The sequence below is a fragment of the Ursus arctos genome, unplaced genomic scaffold, assembly GCF_023065955.2.
Source record: "Ursus arctos isolate Adak ecotype North America unplaced genomic scaffold, UrsArc2.0 scaffold_32, whole genome shotgun sequence".
NCBI classification, from domain to species: Eukaryota; Metazoa; Chordata; class Mammalia; order Carnivora; family Ursidae; genus Ursus; species Ursus arctos.
The window spans coordinates 29,939,056-29,952,399 of NW_026623008.1; the positions used below are offsets into that span (position 1 = coordinate 29,939,056).

The 13,344-nt window shown below is 55.2% G+C and overlaps 1 protein-coding gene across 4 annotated transcripts; it reads left to right on the top strand.

The window, feature by feature from the left end:
- The first annotated feature begins 32 nt into the window (after positions 1-32).
- Positions 33-12,227, top strand: MFSD2A (MFSD2 lysolipid transporter A, lysophospholipid). Of its 4 annotated transcripts, none has more exons than XM_026516575.4 (14): positions 33-244; positions 1,677-1,808; positions 3,363-3,487; positions 7,457-7,580; positions 7,714-7,792; positions 8,142-8,299; positions 8,741-8,831; positions 8,951-9,072; positions 9,280-9,363; positions 9,804-9,887; positions 9,986-10,098; positions 10,536-10,679; positions 10,769-10,945; positions 11,765-12,227. In XM_026516575.4, exons 1-14 carry the CDS (start codon positions 152-154, stop codon positions 11,826-11,828), a joined length of 1,590 nt encoding a protein of 529 aa, XP_026372360.1. In that variant the 5' UTR covers positions 33-151; the 3' UTR covers positions 11,829-12,227. The 4 variants fall into 4 exon arrangements, with proteins under 4 accessions (XP_026372360.1, XP_044246462.1, XP_057161437.1 ...); XM_044390527.3 differs by having other exon boundaries at positions 1,680-1,808; XM_057305454.1 differs by having other exon boundaries at positions 33-238.
- The last annotated feature ends 1,117 nt before the right edge of the window (positions 12,228-13,344 follow it).

Sequence of the window (13,344 nt, forward strand, 5' to 3'; positions counted from 1 at the left end):
GCACTGTGAGCCTCGCCCGCCGGCCGGGTTTCGGAGCGCGCGCGGCGGCCGTGGCGGCGGCGGTCACGACGGGAGCCCGGGCGGGAGCGGAGGCCCGCGCAGCAGAGGAGCGTCCCGGCGCCCCGGTCCCAGGCGGCGTGGCCCGCGGGTCATGGCCAAAGGAGAGGGCGCCGAGAGCGGCTCCGCGGCGGGGCTGCTGCCCGCCGGCATCCTCCCAGCCGCCGAACGGCCGGCCCAGGTGAAGGTGAGGGCCCGGCTCCCCCCGGGCGGAGGGCTGGGGAGGGGGTGTGAGGGAGAGCTGAGATGGTGACGTCGAGGGAGACGCTTGGTTCCGGGACGTCCTGGGCTAGCCGGGGACAGGAGGGCCCCGCTGCAGGGGAGGGCCGGGGGCGCCCCGGGGACGGGGGCCGATGGAGAAGTAGGCACCGGCGCCCCCTTTTGCTCACCTCCCGCCCCGCATCTCCGCGGAGCGGCGCTACTAGAGCTTCACGTGGTGCCCGGCTCTGCTGTGCGGGTTCCCGTTTTTTCTGTGACGAGTGGCTTAGGTTTGCCGCGTGGGAAGCCAGGCTGACCCCAGAGATCTGGGGGAAACCCCGTTAGTTCCCCAACTCTCAGCCCCCTACTCCCCACCCCCATAGGCCCACGCTTGCGCCTCAGCTCTACGGTGAGGGCCGCTCAAGTTCATTCATAAGAACGAGCTACTTCCGAGGCGTTTGTTTGAGTGTGGGCGTCGGCGCTCGCGGTGCTTTGCGCCTCTTGACCTTCGACCCCATCCCCAGAGCTCTTGGACCTGACTGAAGAACCGAAAGAAATCGGGAGGCTCCAGGGGGAGTGGATCCCAGGCAACAGATATCTGCCTGGGAGGTGACTGCCTTTTCCTTTAAGTTTTATTAACCAGTCCCTGCAAGGAGCCAGGGTGAGCGGTTACGCTGCTACTCCATCTGAGTAATCTCCACTTTCCCCGGGCAACCTCAATCTTCCTAGTGCCCCACCCAGATAGGGCCCTGGCACCGAGAGGAGACGCCTTTCCTCCCCCTCTCCAAGGTTCCCTAGGAGCTGGAGATGGGGGATAGCAAGAGGGAGAGTAGGACAGCTCCTGGGCTGGCCTGAAGCTCTAGCTGCCTACAGGGTGGCTCGGGGACAGATGAAGGAACAGCTGTGCCCATAGCCAGCTGGGCTGGGCCCCCACAGCTCTCTAGAGTCCTCATCCAGTAGGCAGGTGGGTCCTGGCCTCTGAACTAGGGCGGGAGCAGGGGCTGGGCTTAGGTGGCTCTTGGCAGCAAGAGGATTTTCAGGTTGTGGCGGTTGGTGCTGGGTGGGGACAGGTCCACTGCTGGAGCATGCTCCCCTTCTGACTTGAAAAGAGCATGGCTGAGACCTTAGGGCGAGTCTTTTAGTGATAGTGGGCTGCTAAATTAACTCAGAATCTGGGGATGGGATGGCTTAGGGACAACTTCCACAGTATGGATTCCCCTTTTCCAGGTTCCTAAGATAGAGAATACTTTTTTTTTTTTTTTTTTTCTTGTGGGAAGTGAGCTCTCCCTGGGTGGGAACAGGGCAAGGCCGACTTGTTCCTCCTGGCAGAGTTGGCTGGAAGGATGGTCCTGCCTCTGGAACGTTCTAGGATGGAGGCCAGGATCTTGGGTCTTTTTTTCATCCTTTCTTCTTCTTCCCAGAAGGAACCCAAGAAGAAACAACAGTTGTCCATTTGCAACAAGCTTTGCTATGCAGTTGGGGGTGCCCCCTACCAGGTGACAGGCTGTGCCCTGGGGTTCTTCCTGCAGATCTACCTGTTGGATGTGGCTCAGGTAAGTGGGCTGAGCCTTCCAGGGCTCCTCCAGCATCCTGAGGTGGGAAGGACTAGGGACTGTCCCATCTGTGAAATGGGACTGGAATCCTTATTTTGCTGCCTCTCAGAGTCAGCAGTGGATGAGAAATAAGAAGGCTTTGGAAAGTATCCAGCAGGGGAATCTATCCGCTCCAGGAGTCTCAGCTGACAAGGTCAGGCAACTTCTCCTTGCCTGGCAAGAGCAACAGAGCCTGGAGGGGTAGGCGATGGCATGAGGGAGAATGAAACCTGCTAGTGACGCTCTTCTAAGAAGAGAATGGCACACGATGTCCCCATTTGGACAACAGTCAGCTGGCACAGCTCAGGGGTTGCTAGATGTTGCCAGGCTTATAGATAAGGCCTATCTCACCTTCACCTAAGAAGCAGAGGCATGTCAGTGGGCAGAGGGGCCCCCAAGGGCTGGGCTCAGGTAAGGTGCCCAGTGCACAGGGTGTTTGGGAGAGATATTAGGGGGTGAAGCAAGTGCACAGGGTCTTTGGGAGAGATACTTAGGGGGTGAAGCAGGGCTCCGCTCTGTTTTAAGAAGCTTTGGCCAGGAGCCTGGCATCCTGAGAATTCACCTTGCCTGGATGGGAGAATGGGAAACTCAGCAACCATGGCTCTTGGGGCCCACACACTGCACCGGCTATCTTTTCTACGTAGCATCTGACTCTGCAAGCAAAGCATCTTAGTTGTATCCATTTCTAGGTGGGGAACACTGAGCCCCAGAAAGGACAAATAACTTCATTCAAGCAGCTAGTTTTGGAGCAAATCCCATGGCCTGGGTCCTAAGTGGGGTGTAAATATGAGGAATGTGCAATCCAGGTGTAGAACTATTGTCAGGAGTGGGAGGGTAGGGAAAGTCAGACTGGGGAAGCTACAGTGTGGGAGAGACCACTAGCTTCCCTGCTCCCTGGAGCAATAGTAGAGCTTTGATGGATATAAGGAAGAGTCTTCTCTTTCAGAGAAGCTCTCTCTTCCGGTCTAAAAGGTTTGTGGAGAAGGGAATAGCTTGACTGGATAGTGACAGGCCACTTTCTAAAAGCATCTAAAGATTCCTTTTTCCACATCCAAGATAGAACTTGACCTACAAGACAGGGATTTTAACTCTGGTTCTATAAGACAGGGGTCATAACTCCCATTATACAGATGGGGAAATTGAGGTCCATCGTGGTCACCCAGCAAATGCTCATTCTGACAGGTGGCTGGAGCTCAGGGCTGCGAGAGTGAAGCAAGGAAAGGATTCTGGATTCATTCTAATGGGTGGGAGTGTTTTCAAGGGCAGTGGAAGGGAGGACATAAGGGAGCAGATCTGGGAAAATTTCTAAGGCACATGCTGCTACTGACTGCTCTCAGAGAACTGTTACTATGGCCATTAACAGGCAAGTGAAGATGCTTAAGGCCCGGGTGAGAGCAGTGCACAATGCCAAGGGTCTGGCTGAGATGGGGAGGGAGCCCCTGCTTTGGCCTACCAGTGAGGGTTGAGGTGAGTAGAAGGACGAAGGGGTCATCTTCTACCTGTGTCCCATTCCAGGTGAACCCTTTCTCTGCCTCCATCATCCTGTTTGTGGGCCGAGCTTGGGATGCCTTCACAGACCCCCTGGTGGGCTTCTGCATTAGCAAATCTTCCTGGACCCGCCTGGGCCGCCTCATGCCCTGGTGAGTAGAAGAGACTCCTTCGAGGTGGCAGAAGGCAGGGCATCCGGCACGTCTACTAACCCTCGATCCTTCCATCTGGCTTGTCACAGACTGTGGGGTGAGGAGAAGAAATGACGAAAAAACCCCAAGTGCCAAAACCCTGGATGAGGCCTCAGCTGCCCCAGGCGTGGGCGCTGGGATGCCCTGCCAGTTCATTCCCGGGCTGGCCAAATTGCTAGACTGAGCAGCTTCCTTTCCTCCAGGCGCCCTTGCCCCCTGAGGTCCATTCCCTTCGGTGAGACTGGAATTCTAACTTCTCCCACTCAGTCATTTACCATAGTGGCCGAGATGGTGCTGCATAGCGGTTGAGAGGTTACACTCTGAAACCATTCTGCCTCAGTTTCACCACCCCCAGCTGTGCAACCTTGGGCAAGTCGCTTAACATCTCTGAGCCTCAAGTTTCTTCATCTGCAAAACAGAGATAATATTTATGCCTATCACTTGGGTTTTTTCACCTATTTTTTGTATGTGAAGTACTTAGAACAGTGCTTGGCACATATGAAGTAATATATAATTTGGCACCCTTCGGAGTAGCTCCTGGTGGGGTAAGGGTGGAGGGCACTACCCAGAATGGGATAGCAGACCCATAACCTCTGGCCGCTTGGATGATGTCAACTACATTTTCCCTTGATACAGAGCCTACACCACTCAGCCTCAGGCTATAGGGCAAGGCTGGGGGAGGTAGCACCATAGATCAGACGGCAACGGGAGACACATGGGACAGGCTGACAGGCTGGAGCTCTGGTTCCCTCCAGGACATCCTGCTTGGTGGGGGGAGGCGGTGGACATACCCCTTTCATCTCCAGCCCATCCAGGCTCAAGTGGGCGCCTTCCTGCCCCAGGGGTGCCCATACCTGGTCTCCGGCCTTCAAAGCTCTTCCCACAGCCCCCACCCCACCCCCACAACTTCCTTTCCCACGAGGCCCCCCTCCCATCACAGTCACGCCAGCCTCTGGCTGAGGCCCAAATTGGGGCCTTTGATCCAGGCTTCACGCGGGGGGGGGGGGGGGGGGACGTAGGGAAGAGGGGGAGGGGGCCGGCAGCAGGAAGGCAGGAGAACCTGCCTTACCTGGACAGGCTGCCCAGGTAGGAGCCAGCCCCAAGGCTGGGCCCCGGACCTGAGGCCCTGGCAGCCGGTGGGAGGTGGGGCTTTGCTGCCACATCGCCTCATGAGGCACAGCCAATGGGAGGCAGCTACCCTGGACAGCCCTTTGCGGTGGCGGCAGCAGCCGGGTTACTTCCAGTCACATTCGGTTTCTCAGCGGAGAGGAGAGGAGTGTTTGACGAAGGCTGACGGAAGGAAGCCCTTGTTCTTTGAGGAGACACGTGGATTCCGTGGATTCGGGCGGGAGGGAGGAGGGCAGAGAGGGAGAGCAGAGGAGGCCCTCCCTGTGGGAAGTAGGATCTGAGGGCCTCACGCTGGGCAGGTGTGGCAGCCCGCTTGGTGAAGTTGCTCAGGGCCCTTCAGGCTGCTTTTTGACTTAACACGGTGTCTGCGTACATGTCCTCACCTGTCTGGGTGGTAATTCCTGGTGCTTCCTCCTGAATGGTACCTCCACCCCTGTGTCTGGGTGCACACTGGATCACTCACGGGCTGAGGGGCTGCCGTGTAGGGTACGGGACCCCCTTCCTGTCCTTACCACAGTAAGGACCTAGGTCCCTCCGGCCTGGGACCTGGCACCTTCTTTTAGTGGGGGAAGAGGCTGGGCCTTTCAGGTTTATCAGCCCCGTGGCCCACTATCCTTCCAAGCCTTAGAGCAGCCCCTGCCCTCAGCCAGCATTTAAATACACCCTTCAGACCAGGAAGACTTTGCCAGACACTTTCCCTGGAGTTCCCAAGGCCACCTGGTGAGAGGCCGGGTATCCACAGGGTCACGTGGTGGGGGGGAATGCAGCAGGGCTGAGCCTGAGGTCTGATTCCCTGGCCGTGGACCTGTGCTCTCCTGCTGAGCTTTCCTGGTGTGATAGTCACAGCAAGCACTTACTATGTCCCAAGCACTGCTCTACATTTTAATATCAACCTATTAAAGTCTCAAAACTACTTCCACTCTATGAAGTAGAACCCAAGTCCTGCCAGTGGCCTGCAAGGCCTTACCTGACCTGGTACTCCGTGTCCTCCAACCGCGTCTCCGAATCCCATCTCCTCTGCTCCCTCCACTCCAGCCCCAGTGGCCTCCTTGCTACTCCTCAGACCTGCCTGAGCACCTCCGTGCTGGCCGTTCTTGCCCGGCACACTTTTGCCTCAGACAGCTGCAAGGCCAACTGGCTCCTCTCAGTCAAGTCTCGGCACAGATGTGAGCCTCTCAGTGAGGGCTCCCCTGTCTACTCTGCCAGCAGTTGCAGCCCCCTTCTCCTAATCCCTTTAGCCTGCTTTCTTTTTTCTGTAGCCCTTAATCACCTTCTAATGTTATAGAATTTTTTTAAACTGTGGTAAAATATACATGATATAAATTTTGTCATTTTAACTATTTATTTTTTTATTTTTATTTTTAAAAAAGATCTTACTTGAGATAGAGCCAAAAAGAGAGAGAGAGAGAGCATGAGTGGGGGTGGGGAGCAGCAGAGGGAGAGAAAGAAGCAGGCTCCCCACTGAGCAGGGAGCCCAACGCAGGGCTCAATCCCAGGACCCCAGGATCATGACCTGAGCCAAAAGCAGACACTTAACTGACTGAGCCACCCAGACGCCCTCCACCCCCAATTTTAACCATTTTTAACTGTACAATTTAGCGTCATCAAATATACTCTCGCTGTGCAACCATCGCCACCATTCATCTCCAGACCTTTTTCATCTCCCCGAACTGAAACTCTGTACGCAGAAAAAATAACTCCCCATACCTCCCTCCCCACAGCGCCCGGCAACCACCATTCTACTTTCTGTCTCGGAATTTGACTACTATTGTAGGCGGGATCGGACAATACTTGTCCTTTTGTGACTGGCTTATTTCACTTAGCGTCACGCCTTCAAGCTTCATCTGGGTTGTAGCATGTGTCAGACTTTCGTTCCTTTTTAAGGCTGAATAATACATATATAACTTTTACATTATGTTTCTTTTTCATTTGCCAACTAGAATACAAGTTCCACTGGGGTAATAACTTTCGTCTGTTTCATTCACTGACCCATCCTAAGTCATAAGAATAGTGCTTAGCCCGTGGTCAGCACTTGACTATTTCTTGAGTAAATGCTGAATGTCATTAGGTCTATTACCATTCTCTTTTTACGGATGAGAAAACGAGCCTCAGAGAAGTTAAATCACTTGCTCAAGACCAAGTTATTTATAGTTATTGGCAGAGCCAGAATTGGATTCCTGAAGAATGGCTCCAAAAGCCTTTCTCTTAGTCCCTGCTCTCTGTTGCCTTTTTGTACTGATAACATGAGGTCAGTCCATCCTGAGGTCTAACCACTTTTGCAATGGTGTGGGATGCACCAGCGGGAAGGCAGACATTTACCCTCCCTTAGAGTGATTTCACTAGGCCTGGAGTTGGCCCCCTCCACCCATGTGTGCATGTGGCCACGGTGTGTGTAGTTGTGCGCTCATGAGGGGCGTGTGTGCACATGTAAGAGCACCAGTGCTGGGGTTGCTCCTTCTTCCTGCCTCCCTGCCCTTCCACCCGAGGTTTCGCTGCCATTTGCAGTTCCCCCAGCCCATAGGAAGCCCCTGCCTCTAGAGCCCTTTCCACTGGGGAGACTAGGCAAGACTCCGCATTTTGACCTCATGCTCCGTGCTCAGGATTCCAGTCCAGGGGCCCTGTTGCTGTCTGTGCTTCCGGGCTTGGCCATCAGCCTCTTCCCAGAGACCCTGGGGTGGGTGGATTCAGGGGGAGGAATTTCCTTCCCGGCAGGCACCCTGTGGGACTACAGAGCAGTCCTGGCTGACCCCAGATGCTGGGGTTTTGGCATCCAGCCCCTACTCAGACCCTCCCCTTCCCCAGGATCATCTTCTCCACACCCCTGGCCATCATTGCTTACTTCCTCATCTGGTTCGTGCCTGACTTCCCACAGGGCCAGGCCCTGTGGTACCTGCTTTTCTATTGCCTGTTTGAAACACTGGTCACGGTGAGTGTGGGCACCTCCCCTGGGTGTCTGGGGGGAGGAATGAGGGCAGTCCCCGGGGCCCGTAGGGTTGGTGCCAGAAGCCACATCTGTTTGTCCATCGTCTGACTGGCCGAGGGCCTCTCTTCCATGCCAGTGTTTCCACGTTCCCTACTCAGCTCTCACGATGTTCATCAGCACAGAGCAGAGTGAGCGGGATTCTGCCACTGCGTATCGTAAGTCTCTCTCCGGCCCACTGATCCCTCCACCCGCAACCATGGGGCAATTGTTCCCTGACCCTCCTGCCACATTTCTTCCCTTGCTGGGAGTGGGTGTAAAACCATCTCAAAAATAACTTGATCCCCTTAGTGCTCTGGTGGGAACGGAGAGGTGCAGGGATGAGCCAGAGGTCACACAGAGCAAGGCCATAAGTGTAGGCCAAGGTGCCATCTGCCCCACCACCGTATATCTACCCTTCTGGAGCAACTGCCATTACCTGGGGCTAGAACTGGGCCTCTATCCACCTGACCTCCCTGGAGGCCGGCAAGCCACGAGGCCCCTCCAAAGGACCTTTTTACTGTTCAGGGATGACCGTGGAGGTGCTGGGCACAGTGCTGGGCACAGCGATCCAGGGGCAAATCGTGGGCCAAGCAGATACGCCTTGCCTTCAGGACCCCAGTGACTCTGCGCGGGCCATGGAAGGTGCCAATCGGACACAGAGCACCACCTCACTCAGAGAAACGGTGAGGCCCTTGGCCGTGCAGAGATTTGGGGAGACGAAGCACAATGGGGGTGGTTTGCACTCATCCTCAACATCATCAATGTTGATTAAGTGTTGGGCATTTGACCTAGAAACTGTTAATATGCCCACTTTTCAGATAGGAAAACTGACACACAGAGAGGCTAAATAATTTGGCCAGGGTCCCAGAACTAGTGATTTACAGAAACTAGATTTGGGGAGATTTGAACTGTGGGCTCTCACCCTCCATAGCTGGCTTCTTCACATTCCTTTCGTCTAGACTTTGCCTAGCCGTGGGAAGCAGCAGCCGGCCCGGGATGATGCTCCCATTTCACAGGTGGAGGCAATGAGGCCCCAGAGAAGGGACTGGTCATGGAGTGGAGCTGCTGAGGGTTGGGATGAGGTCAGACTGACTGTCTCTCTGTCGCCTTTATCTCCTTTGTAGCAAAATGCATACCTGCTGGCGGCTGGGGTCATTGCCTCCATCTATGTCATCTGCGCTGTCATCCTGACCCTGGGTGTGAGGGAGCAGAGAGGTGAGGGGTCCCTGGGGAGCGGTCTAGGCCCCAGCACCGCTTGACTTTGTCCCTCTGTCTGGGCCTCAGGCTTTGGGAGGGGCCTCTGCTCCTTCCTCACTGTCTCCTCTGGCCCCCAGAACCCTATGAGACTCAGCAGGCTGAGCCGATGTCCTTTTTTCGGGGCCTCCGGCTGGTCATGAGTCATGGCCCATACGTCAAGCTTATTGCTGGCTTCCTCTTCACCTCCCTGGCTTTTATGGTGAGTGGCAGGCCTGACACGCTCAGCCTTGGGAGCAGGGTGGGTGCAAGAGGGGTGGGGTAAAACAAGGACTCGGGATGTGACGAAGCCTGAGGGACAGATGGGAGGGGGCGGGGTGAGCAGAGGTCCTGGGAGCAGGGGGAAGCCTGGGCCCTGACATCACTTCTTTCCTTGCATTTCCTTCCCCCTACCCTGCCCATCCCCCAGCTGGTGGAGGGGAACTTCGCCTTGTTTTGCACTTACACCTTGGGCTTCCGAAACGAATTCCAGAATCTGCTCCTGGCCATCATGGTGTGTGTGGGGCCCTGAGGGTGGGTAGACAGGCTGGGCTTCGAGATGGTTCTTTGGATAGTCAGATGATGTTTCCCAGACTGGCTAAGGTTAGGAGGGATGAGGGAGGGGTCACAGAATCACTGGTTGGATCTGACCTACAGTTGTTTAGGCAAGACTGTGAAAGATTTGGGGCAAGATATTCCAGTAGAGAACATAGCAAAGGCCGGGAACTTGGAAACTTTGTACTCAGTTGTGCTCAGAGAAGGTAGGAGATAAGACTGGGACTAGTGCTCAGCTCCCCTGGAGAGCCATCAGAGGTGCCCATCAACTTCCTCAATGCCCAGGTGGTGTCATCTGGCTGCCCACAGGCAAGGCTAGGAATATCTTTGAGGTCCTGGGAAGGGCAACGGGGGTTCATGACTAACCCCCTTCCCTTACCCTCCACTGTGCATCCCCAGCTCTCAGCCACATTCACCATTCCCATCTGGCAGTGGTTCCTAACCCGATTTGGCAAGAAGACGGCTGTGTACATTGGGATTTCTGTGAGTGGGGCTAAAGGGGTAGGGCCTGGGCTTAGTTGGGGGTTGCTGGTGGGAGTCTCTGGGCTGACTCATCTTCCTGTGCCCACCCCTTCCACTAGTCAGCAGTGCCATTTCTCATCTTGGTGGCCTTCATGGAGAGTAACCTGATTGTCACCTATGTGGTAGCTGTGGCAGCTGGCATTAGTGTAGCAGCGGCCTTCTTACTACCCTGGTAAGTATATATAGGCCCACCTAGCTATGTTCCCCAGCCCCCTACCCCCTACCTCTGAAGCTCCTTGTGGGGAATTCTGCAGGGGCTTCTCCTTCAGACCATTCTGTGGGTCCAGGTTGGGGGTGGGACAGGTCTTTCCTGTATGGTTGTACAGGTTGTGAACCGTACAAGAAGACCTAATCAAGGTGCGAGATGGGGGGCTTAAATCTGGTCTGTGCTCTATTCGCCAAGCTGCATACCTAGAGGGGGGCTCCATCGAGGAGGAGGGGGCCTTCTTATTACCATGAAATTGCTGTGTCTTCACAGAGCTGTGTGCTCTGGGGCTACAAAAGTCCCAAAGGACCACCTCTTCTTACTGACACAGAGGTGCCACATGGGCTAGTGGGGGCCCTGGAGTGCTGGGCGGGTGGGTCCTCATGGCCACCACCATGCTGCAGGTCCATGCTGCCTGATGTCATCGACGACTTCCACCTGAAGCAGCCCCAGTCTCATGGAACCGAGCCCATCTTCTTCTCCTTCTATGTCTTCTTCACCAAGTTCGCCTCCGGAGTCTCCCTAGGCATCTCCACGCTCAGTCTTGAGTGAGTGCGGTGGGGCCCTGGAGCAGGTGATGGGCAGGGCAGAGCCCCAGCCCCGCCCTCACCACTCCCCTGACCACTGGGTCCCACAGCTTTGCCGGATACCAGACCCGTGGCTGCTCACAGCCGGCACGTGTCAAGTTCACGCTGAAGATGCTGGTGACCATAGCTCCCATAGTCCTCATCCTGCTGGGCCTGCTGCTCTTCAAGCTGTACCCCATCGATGAGGAGAAGCGGCGGCAGAACAAGAAGGCCCTGCAGGCTCTGAGGTGAGAGCGGGGAGGCAGAGGAGGGGGGCATCGTCCAATCTAAGCCCTCAGCCCCTGCCTCCTGTGGCCGAGTCCTGACTTACCTCCTGCGCATCTTCCCTTGAAGGCTCTTCCTCTGCCCCTTCCCACTGCCCATTGAGGATAATGGCAGCTGACATGTCTCGGATACTTAGCTGTGCGCCAGGCAGTGTGCTGGGTGCTTTGCATTTATTCATTCAACAGATACTTACTGGAAACCTACTAGGTGCCAGGCATTCATTCTAGCGAATGAAACAGAATCCCTGCCCTCGCGGAGTTTACATTTTAGGGAACAGGCATTCGTGCTCTCCTCCAGTCCTTCGACGACCCTAAATGTCACGAGATTCCTAGGATTCCCACACCGAGCCTTAACCAGGAAGAGTAACTGGCCCAGCTGCGAAGGAGTAGAACTGGGGTTTGAGGCCTGGCATTTCTCACTCCAGAGCCTGCATTCTTCACAGCTCTCTTAGTGTACAGGACCTCAGGTGTGGCCTGAAGCTGCCTTTCTGGAGCCCAGAAGGCACGGTGAAGTGGATCATGCTAGTTCATCAGCCAGCCCAGGTCAAAGCGCAGTCCCAGGGCTTGTGGTGCCCTGTGGGCAGCAAGGACTGCAAACAGGTCAACTGGCAGTTTCTGGGTCAACAGAGGAGAGGAAGTGAGCAAACTGTCTACATGCTGTCGTTGAGACTCCCCTGACAGCTGGCTCAGACTGTAGGGCCGAGGTCCTGGGAGGAACAAGGCAGCAGGGGAAAGGGAAGGGTAAGGGTGCTCCCTCCAAATCATCTCCTCTGGCTCTTGCAGGGAAGAGGCCAGCAGCTCTGGCTGCTCTGACACGGACTCTACAGAGCTGGCCAGCATCCTCTAGGGCCCGCTGTGGGGCCCGAAGCCACCATCCACAGGGCCTGAGTCCCAGACCAGAAGAAGTCGAGGCCTGCTTGCCTGTTTGCTGAACAGCTGGTCTCCAGGTGCCAGGAAGGGAGCCAAAGACTCGAGAGTAAGTGGCCCAGGATGCCTCCTGGGCCTACCGTGGGAGGGCTATCCGTACAGCCTCCTGCCTCACGTCTGCCTGCCCACAGGGCCAAGCCCAGGGCCGCTACTGTGAATATGCCATGGACTGATGGGGCCTAGCCCGGAACACTAATGTAGAAACGTTTTATACAGAGACTAATTAATAACTTAATGACCGTGTATATAGCAACGTGTGTGTATGTACGTGTCTGTGAGCTATTAATGTTATTAATTTTCATAAAAGCTGGAAACCAGAGGTGCTTGTTTCTGTCTTTGCCCTCAGCCACTCACTGAGCCCTTCTGTGCCAAGACAGGAACATTAAGCTGCAAGGGCCCTGGGGAGCAAGAGTGTGTCTGGAGGTGTGGAAACAGCATCGGCTAACATTTACTAAACACCTCTCTGTACCAGGCACGCTGTGGAGGCTTTACATTCACTTTGCTTGTTCTCGAATTTAATCCTTGAAACCATCTTGCTATGTCAGGATTATTCCACTTTTTTATCTTTATTGTTAACTTTTAAGTAGGCTCCATGCCCAGCGTGGGGCTTGAACTCACGACCCTGAGATCAAGACTTGAGCTGAGATCAAGAGTCAGGTGCTTAACTGACTGAGTCCCACCAGGCACCCCAGGACTATTCCACTTTAGCAATGAGTAAACTGAGCTCCAGTATAGAGAGGGACCTGGCTCAGGTCACATGGCCAAGCATTGCCTAACTGGAATCCCATCCGGGGTCTGTGAGACGCCACCCTTCGCTCCCCTGTATCTGAGTGACCCACGGACTGTCAGACAGACAGCTGCTCTGCCCAGGCCCGCACGCTCTGCTTCCTGCCCTGTGCATGCCTGACTGCGCGCGGCTGGCACACACGCTCTGTGACTGGGGCTGTGTGAGGTCCTAGAGACCTGTGATTCTTTCCCCATTGCTGTTCATGATGGTGTTGGAAGGTAAGAACCTACCTGGCTGGGTGGCTTTGTGTGTGGATGGAGGATGAGTCTCAGCACTGGTGTGCTGGTGAAAAACCACCTTTGGTGGGAGGAGGTTGCTGGGGAAGCCCTAGTTTATAGCACTTGTCCATTTGCATGGTGTAATTGCTTCTACTATAGCCAATTTCATGTTACCAATGGTTGTACTAAGGCCAGATTCCTGAAAATTGAAGAGTTGGCTCTCATAAGCTGGTAGGAACTTGCCCCAGCACCGGGTCTCACACGCTTAGGTCAAGCTCCAAATATTGGGAAAGCAAAGATGGCAGGATCAGGGGCTACCGGTCCAATTTCTCTATTTTACAGACAGATAAACGAATCCCAGAGAAGAGAAGCGCATAGACCATTCAGGCTGGGTTTTTACTTTGGGTCTAGGGCTCCATTTTCAGGGCAGC

Bases quoted from the DNA above. Each gene is read 5' to 3' on its own strand.
- MFSD2A (XM_026516575.4), top strand. From the start codon at position 152: ATGGCCAAAGGAGAGGGCGCCGAGAGCGGCTCCGCGGCGGGGCTGCTG. The intron at 8,300-8,740 runs GTGAGGCCCTTG...TCTCCTTTGTAG, and splicing joins CCACCTCACTCAGAGAAACG to CAAAATGCATACCTGCTGGC. The intron at 8,832-8,950 runs GTGAGGGGTCCC...TCTGGCCCCCAG, and splicing joins GGGTGTGAGGGAGCAGAGAG to AACCCTATGAGACTCAGCAG.